Source organism: Trachymyrmex cornetzi, unplaced genomic scaffold, assembly GCF_001594075.2.
Source record: "Trachymyrmex cornetzi isolate Tcor2-1 unplaced genomic scaffold, Tcor1.1 scaffold217, whole genome shotgun sequence".
Taxonomy (NCBI): domain Eukaryota; kingdom Metazoa; phylum Arthropoda; class Insecta; order Hymenoptera; family Formicidae; genus Trachymyrmex; species Trachymyrmex cornetzi.
The window spans coordinates 532651-542095 of NW_017296814.1; the positions used below are offsets into that span (position 1 = coordinate 532651).

At 31.7% G+C, this 9445-nt stretch overlaps 1 protein-coding gene across 2 annotated transcripts in view; it reads right to left on the bottom strand.

Moving 5' to 3' along the window:
• Nucleotides 1-6984, bottom strand: part of Pgant2 (polypeptide N-acetylgalactosaminyltransferase 2) — a 215475-nt gene extending 208491 nt beyond the window's left edge. For both annotated transcript variants that reach the window (XM_018505866.1, XM_018505865.1), the window contains exon 1: nucleotides 6714-6984. In XM_018505866.1, the coding sequence (XP_018361368.1) occupies nucleotides 6714-6803 (90 nt within the window). In that variant the 5' untranslated portion in view covers nucleotides 6804-6984. The remainder of the gene's footprint in view (nucleotides 1-6713) is intronic.
• Nucleotides 6985-9445: the final 2461 nt, after the last annotated feature.

Here is a 9445-nt window from a genome sequence, read left to right on the forward strand (position 1 = left end):
TGTTATTAATTGATAAAAATGCAATATATTTCCATTCTCTTATTTGAGATAGTCAAAAAACATGATAGCATAAAAAATTTCTTAAAACAGATGTGATAAACTTTGTAAATAAAAAATATAATATATTAGCTACTAATCAAGAATGTTTATTTATTTAGTATATAGTTATATTTTTTATCATAAATTTGTAACTAATAAATTATTCTCAAAATAATTCATTAAACATAAATAAAATTGTAAAATAAGAACAAATGCGATTCATTTTAGCAAATAAAAATATTGTCAAAATTTGATAAATTTGTAAACTGTTTAATATCTAAGAATTCAATTAAAAAATTTGTTTACAGTGTGTTTTCTCGCAATTGCGTTAAAACTACGGAAAGAAATGTTAGTAAGAACGATTACACTGGTCGGCAATTCTGAGATAATATTACTTGGTGAACAATAATATTGTTTAGTGAGAGATAGTACTATTCAACGAGACGCTCTGATTGTAAGATGGAAAGAAACAGAACAATTCTCAAGAAAAATAGAAAATCCGAATGAAACTTACAATGCCTCGATCGATCTTCCGTGGTCTTTTAACTACAAACAGTCCTAGGAAAACAACCCTGCACCATTCGTTCATATTATCTATGTTATTCGCGTTTTATCCTTCTTACTGGTATTCATATTTAAGATAAATGGATGTAACTATGCTAAAATCCGACCAACGTCAATTTTCCAGAAGACCGAATAAACGTACATAGTTTGTTTGACGAAAAATACATAAGTAATATTACTTCTAATATAAAATTTAATTCACTTTTTATTATACATATAAAAACTATTTAAATTCGTCTTTGAATGAATAAGATGAATAATTGTATCTTGATTTTGATCTATTCACCACGAAAATACATACGTCACGAGTCTCAACGTTCTCGAAACAGAATGGCTTGATGTTTACGATTAAATGCAACTCGACGCGTATCACGTCGCGTATCACGAGTAGCTCGGACATTATGCCAGCTGCCGCACTGCGTGCATGCTTGTATGTGGTATGGCTGTCTTCACGTGTCATGAATGAAACAACTGTACGCTCTTGTAATTACCTCATTTTTCACGTAGTAGATTAAATTCCACGGGTCAAGTAATTTTTACGTATTTGAAAAATACAAGAAAATAAACCTATTATCGTATTTTATTTTTTTTGCATTTTTAACTCTAGAATGCTATCGCTATTGAGTAATACAGTATTGTTATATCGATACGTAAATTTTATGTATTGGGAAATAAGCCACTCTTAATGTAACACAAGTTTTTCGTACACTTCACATTTTTAATGGCAAATATTTATATAATTTAGACTTTTATAAACACAAATAATTATTAGCTTAAAGAAAGAATAAGAACACTGTCAATTCAGTTTCGAAATGATACGGGGTATGTAGTCTAACTTTGTGTATGTTTCCTTATTCATTTAAATAAAATATTTAGATAATAACACGAAATTGCTTAAGAATTTATTACGCTCTGCTATAATATTGACCATCAGAAGAGCCAAGCCGGTATATATAATGGATGGAATTTTTAAAAGCTTATCTACACATGTCCCAGCTTTTAGCATGGTAGATTAGACTGCCTAATGATCACTAAAAGCATAATTTAGCGCTCAATAACCTCGTTCACTTATATGTAAAATTTACGTATCGATAACATTTTAGAAACTTCATAATTTCGGAGGAAATACACCGGACGAATTAAGGATTATGTATAAGTTAAGTTTTCATGGGTATCTGAAAGTTCGCTATCTAGGAAAACGATCTACTAGGCCACACCGGAGACAATGACTATAAATAAGTGCTCGTGAGATTTTATGGTTTATTTAGTGCTTGCAGAAGCCGAACACGGCAGGACAATATCGATGGCCACGCGTATATACACGTGTGGGCGTACAAGTCCATTCAGGCGATGACGAACATATACGTCAATCGCTGAATCGCGTCCCAAGATAAATGGTTGTGCGTGTTAATATGATTTTGTCACGAACAGGCATCCGCCGCCATCGTGAGTGCAAAAGGGATCACGATTCTTGGGGTGATCGACCGCGCGGTCTTGGCCGATGTACAAGTAAAATACCACAGCCCAGAAGTAGCCTCCGACAATGCATGCCAAATTTTCGTGAGCACGCTTTTGGCAAGCAAAATAGAATCTCTTAATAAAATTTTAGTATAAGTTTATGGACTCTCAATTATCCGAGCAGAAATGCTTGCATATGTCTTATTATCAGTCTATTAGTTATTTGTGTCATAACTTTACTCTCTTTTTCATATTTTATGTGCAATAAATTATGCGAGATAAATCTGGAAAAGCTTACAAAGCCGACGTAATCGTTTCGTACATGTTCTTAAAATGTAGAAGAACACAAGTCTGAAGAGGCGACGTGTTCTCTTATAGATTAAGTAATTTGGAGCAACTTCTCATAATTACGTAACTCGCTGGTGCAAATTGAGGCATAACTTCGCATACTTAATTGTAACTCTAATCTATTCTAATCTAATCCAAGTCGCTCTCGCACAATTTCGAGTTATGGATGGGAGAACGGCTTGTAAATTAGCGCGTATAAATTTCATTATATAAGCGACACAATACTAATTATTCGTACGACAGTTCCAGATTCAGTTGACAAATTGCGACCTAAATTTTGCATCAGTGCAACAACTGCGATTTATACTCTAATCGAAATATATACCTATCTAACATACGTATATATTTAATGTCATAAAACAGAAACATTTGGGTATGTATGTGATATCGCAATACGAGAAGTATACTTCATATATAATACTTTTATAACAAATGGTTGTACTGCCGTTATAATAAATAATAATTTCATAAACAAATTACCTTGTTATAGAAAATATTATACATCTATATATATATATATAAGATTCTTTGGTTTATTTCAAGTAAAAAAGTCCATATAAACATGTGTCCTTAGTTTCCGAAATACAGGATAAGTCGAGCAGGAACTCAACCTTGGCCTCCTAGATCACCAGACTTAAATCATTTGGATTATTTCCTTTGGGGGCATTTGAAATCATTGGTTTATACCATCCCAATTGAGAATGAAAATGATTTGAGGAATCAAATAGTTCCTTCATGCGAGGCAATACGTAACACACCTGGTATCTTTGAGCGTGTACGTCAATCTTTGAGAAGAAGGCTCGATGGATGTATCATGGCGCAAGGTGGACATTTTCAACAATTCATCTAATTGTTTTATTTCGTCAGAAGAACTGAAGCCTGTTTTTGTTTTTCTGTTTTTGACTAGTTCAAGTTGTATTTCTTTCAAATAAACAGATTATTACTACACGTTTAAATTTTTTTATTCCGGAAACTAACCCGTTTAGGACACATGTTTATATGGACTTTTTTACTTGAAATAAACCAAAGAACTCTGTTGAGTTTGGGAACACACTTAACTAACACCCTGTATATAGAATTAGTGTGCAGTTTTAGTCAAATATTTAATCCATTTATACATAAAATATATCAAACATTTTACTGAAGTTCAACGAGCTGATAGGGACAGAAAATCCGCGATAGTCCGAGTTTGTCCGATGAAGCGTCCGCATTTTTACGGTAACACAAACGTATACAACTGCTCGTGTCGCACGCGATCACGCGAGAGTAGCCAATCGAAACGGATACCGTGGCAGAGGCCACCGCACTCCGTCATTATTCACATCACATTAAGCATTTATTATGTTTAACGTTACATTTACCGCGAGCTTCATTCACTTCTCCAATTCGATGTAACATGTGAATGCATCGCTTGACCACATCAGATACTAAGGTATCAGAATTGCGACCATGCATTTATATCGAATAATGGTTCTGTGCAACAAACTTCAAAGGTTATTAACTCGGTTATTAAACCTTTTGCTTTGATACTACAACCCCTTGTTCAATTCTATTTGTACCTTATTTAGCATATTATTAGTATTTATGCATATTATAAACTTATATCAAATATCTCGCATTTGCAATCGCAATTTAATCGAAGCTCTTACAGTTTGTCTTATAGCTCATCCATTCGTTTATTGATAATTTAATTTTACATCACGAAAAAGAAAGGCAAATATTTAATATATATAACGTGAAATTTAATAAATCATCCTATTGGATGCGTTAAAATCTGAAAATATTTTACAACAGTCGTACAATATTTCAATCAGATTTCACGGAGGTAATCGTATTGCACAATCAACTGAGCTTATTCTCAATTAATCTTTCATCAAATCGTGTGACTATAAGGTTGATATTTATAGTCGATTCTTATACTTGCATTGTTAAAAATAAAATAGGGTAACTCTGGCAAATACGCCGCGCTGGAATTTACGCCACAGAAGTTAGAAAAAATAGGAGTGGAGATAACTTTTCTGCAACTACTCTGTGTGTGTGTGTGTTTTTATATGCCTTTATAAATTATAATCTACATAATATGATTACTGTAGGACGTGCAAAAGACTTAGTGGTTATTTCGTAATATACGAGTATAGATGAATAGTATGTTGTATAACAAAATACAAGTACTTTGCTCTTGTATTCTTTGTCTAGTTTATTGTCTTGTATATCCCACCTGTTTGGGATATACGGCATTTTTAGCGGGCGGGATTTATGCCCAAGCATACAAAGTGCGCAGATTGAATTCAGTGCACTAAATGCAATAAACACATTATGACATGAAATATGTATCTCATGTTATAACATTTGTAATACATGTGGGAAAATTGTAATTATTATTTATTACTTCATACACATATTTATCATTCTTATTCCTAAATACAACCTTATATTATATAAATATTTTATAAATTATTGTGTCATTTTACGTCTTATTTATATGCATTATTTGTAAATTTTTCATGAGCCGTACATACCCCCCTTCTCCCTCCCACCCCCTATGAGTAGCCATATATCCCACCCCTATGGGATATACAGTAAAAGTGCAAGGGTTTAAAAAAGTTCATTTTTTAATACAAAATATAAATATTTCGGGTTTCTAATATTTTTTTCATAATAGACATGCACAAAGTTTTTACTGATATAGTTCGTTTACTTTAAATATAGTAAATAATACTTAATAAATTAAGTTTTTGATATGTGCGGCGTATATATCAGAGTTACCCTATTAATTTTAACTTAAAGATGTATAGTGAACTCTCTGAGATATGCAAAAATGTTCAAATTAACATTAACATTTTATAAAGAAAAATATTAATTGTTGCATGTCTCAGAAAATTCACTATACGTCTTTAAGTTAAAATTAACGTTTTATTTTTCATTTATTTTACAGTGTAAGACTGTCTTAAGATTGTCTTAAGATGTCATAAACAAATTAGAGAAAATACTTACGATTATTGTCTTAAAATAAGAATTGACTATAAATATCAGTCTCGGACTTGTATTTTAAGATAAGTTTGAGAATATCTTATCAATGCAGTATTCAATAATGTAATGACCATAAACAGACCTGAAAGGACAGAAAACTCAAGTTAAATTACAGTTCACGGGTTGTAATATAATTTGATTATCGACAAATAAAAGCACTGAACATCGAAGGACGGAGATAATCGATTTTTTCCCCCCTATGCTACGCATTCTGTGATATTACTCCACGCGGAACGCGTGCAAGGTGATACCGTAATGCGAGCATGGGGTCGACATACGTCGCTTGGGATTTAAAGTAGAACGAAGCTTATTTTCATATAAATAAGAACACACTTAAAAACGTTAGGAAAATCTTGTCTAATCTTTTGAAAAAGAAACTCAATTGAAACTCATTCTCAATTAATATGCGACAGCACATAATTAACACAGTCTATTATTTTCCGAGAAAGAGATATTGCAATAATATATAATTAATTTCTTTTTTTCCGTATGTTGTCTCGAATTAAAAGCGGTATACATCTGAATAAATATTACAGAAATCATTTTTATTCTTGAAAGTGCGATAAAAACTGCAACAAAGTTTACGCAACTGTGCTTACTTACGGCGTATGATACGTTTAAACTGCACATGTTAAAAGTCTGGAGATGAAAATCCCAGAAGCGTAATACAAAATCCTTTTAAAAATTACACGCAAACCGCAATAAAAAATTTAATGAAAATATACGTATATTTTTTAATGTCGTAACATGCAATTAGTGTTTTTATTTCACAAATAAGCGTTTTTCTCTTTTCTCTCGTCTTTTCACAAATTAGTTACACGAAATTAAATATGTCACAATTTATCCATAAAATGTATTCGAATCGTCCATGCATTTGAAAATTTGATGGAAAATTTGAAACGAAACGTTTGAACGGTAGATAATACGCGCTGTTTAAAAATTCAAACTTATCTTTCGTCATGTGACTCGTGATATTTTTGGGAAGTCAATTTACTGTATTACACTACTAAAATTTCACGTTTTAATTGCGATATTGAAAAAAATAACTGCTCTTCTCTATTGTGCGCACATTAAATAACATCAATAACACAAAAGCAACAGAAACTTTAACACGCAAAACGGAAGTTGCCAGCTTGCCACTCTGAAGTAGCGTGCGGGAAGCGGAATTCGACCGTTGCGAACGTTACGTCGACAACCATTAATTCGATCATCACGCTCGCGCTGATCCGAAATTTCTCGTCGCAACGATCAGCTGATAGTGAATGATACCTTACCTTGGTGTCCCTGGATGTGTGGTAATAGTAAACAAAGGCGAACATCCACGCGCATGACAGGAGCAACGCGATCTTGACATTCCGCCGCATGACTGCTCTAGTTCGTACTTATTTCGCGTCACACGTTTCCGGTCCGCCCTGCCGTTGCCCGATGATGCGTCTTCTAGCCGCGAACCGCAAACCTCGTCCTTCTCTCTCTCACGAAACAGAGCACGCACACCCGCGACCGAGAGCGCGGTGCAATACCACGGAACACCAATAATCCACACGTACCGGCAGCCGAAGCCATACTGCCGGGACGCTGAGAGGCACCGAGGCTGTCCGAACAGCCCGAATACAGCGACTATCACGCTCAACGGCAGGTTGCTCGAACGTCGCCATCTGTTGGCGGTGTACTGAACTCGGTTGCGCTCACGCACTAAAAGGCGCCAAATTTCAGAGGAATTAATAATCGTATAAATTGGAAGATAAAAATCTAATTTCATTTTTAATCTTATTCTACTCAAATCGAATTTTAATATTCTTTTAATACAAAAAACAATTGGCTCCTAAATAATTTATTAAGAAGATACCGAATTTAATCTCTTTTTTTTAAATAAAAATTGACTGATATGTGAATAACAATCGAATAAATTGAAAGAAAAAATGAAATTTGATTTTCAGTCTTATTCCACTCGAATAAAATATTGATATTTTTTTATATAAAAACAATTAGACTTCTAAATAAAAAAATAATTTGGTAACAAGTATCAACTTTGATCTTTTCCTAATGAAAATTGACTGATGTGTAAATAACACAAATAAACGCAGAAAAAGAGAGAGAGGGAGTGAGTGAAAAAAAGAAAAAGAGAACAATTATATTTGATCAAGATTTTAGTGCCTAATAATATCCTTTCGTGAATTTTACAATTTGTGCTAAAACCTAATCAAATCAAAGCTAAATTAGTATGTAATATCACAAATTAAATGGAAAATATAGAATTAAAATTTTTTTCTACGATTAAAATGCACATACTAATATATCTAGCTCTATATTTTGTGTTCAAAGTAGAAAAAAATTTTTTTAATGCAGATTTCTATACCTATTTTTATCTCAATTATAGCGAGTAATGCTATCAATTTATCAAAACATTCGTGGAAATATACCTATTTTTATCTGAATTATAGCGAGTAATGCTATCAATTTATCAAAACATTCGTGGAAAGATTATGTAGGTTATATGCTTGAAATAAAGGGAATCAAATGTAAAATAAAAAATGAATATATAAGTCATTGAAATTAAATTTAGAAGTTTAAACAAAGACATTTTAGTATTCTATTAATTTGTCGATGCTGTACATCATAAGTCTGTTTTTATCGGCTGAACTTTTGCACTAATTCATTTTTCTTTCTTTTCTCTCCAGAAGGAAAAGTTCAACCGAAAAGAACAGGCCTCATATATTTCCATTGTAAACCGTACGCGCGTAAGTCGCATTTGATCAGTAAAACAGGACAATACCAACACCTTTACAAAAAACTGTAAAAATGTATTGCAAAAAATATTATTTTAGTTAATTTAACCGTTAAAACGTATGTAATTAGATGATTAAAGAAAATCAAAATTGATACTTAAACTTCAGAAAAGAATAGAAACTGTAGAATTTTACTCAAGATATGTAGATCAAATATATATTCATATACCAGATTAATTTATAAATTTATGTACATTTTATTATTTTTAATAAAGTATATTTATTAGAATAATTTTTGATATAATAGAAAAAAAGAATGAAGGGAAAATAAAATTTAAATAAAATTTGAAATCTAAAATATAATAAGATAATAGCGAATCATTAATAATATAATTAGTCCATTAGATACTATTGAGTCTGTTGAAAAATGAATTAATTATAAATATCGAGAAGGAATTATTTTATCGTTATTTTAGATATTATATATTATTATATAGTACTATTGTAAGGTAGATTAAGTTAGGCTAAATTAGTAAGTAAGATTGTGTAAAGTGCGGTATATGTTGTGTATAAAATTGTAACTCCGAGAGGATCAATAAAGTTTATCTATCTATATAGTACTATTGTTATGGAAACATGCATATTGTTAAAAACTTAATGATGTTATATTAGAACGTTAAGTCTCAGTTGTAATATAAAACTAAATAGAAATTTTATAATGTAGGAATACATTACTACATAAAGATTATGCATTTCGCGGATTTTCTCCGTGTCCAGATCCATTCTTGGTATGCCAACGTTTCGTGAATCTTGCAGTCCACTTCATCAGGACGAGGAGCAGCCTGATACTGTGTATGACTACTCCTCGCCCTGATGAAGTGGACTGCAAGATTCACGAAACGTTGGCATACCAAGAATGGATCTGGACACGAAGAAAACCCGCGAAATGCATAATCTTTATATAGAAAACCCGTGGAAGCCTCAAGAACATTACTACATAATTATATATGTATATATTAGTACATAAGTATGATTCTTGAAACTATTTATATGATGAACAATTCGAGTAATTAACATGCATGCTAAAAAAAGTTAAATAAAATAAATTAAATTCTAATAAATTTATTGTTAAACGAATATTATATCTAATAAAAAATATTATATATAAATAATTTTATATGTCATAATTGTTTATTGGGGGTCATGATTTGCTTCTTATATTATATATCTTTTGCTTGATACATGTAATTTATAGCAGTTGTAAACCGATATTGGGTGGA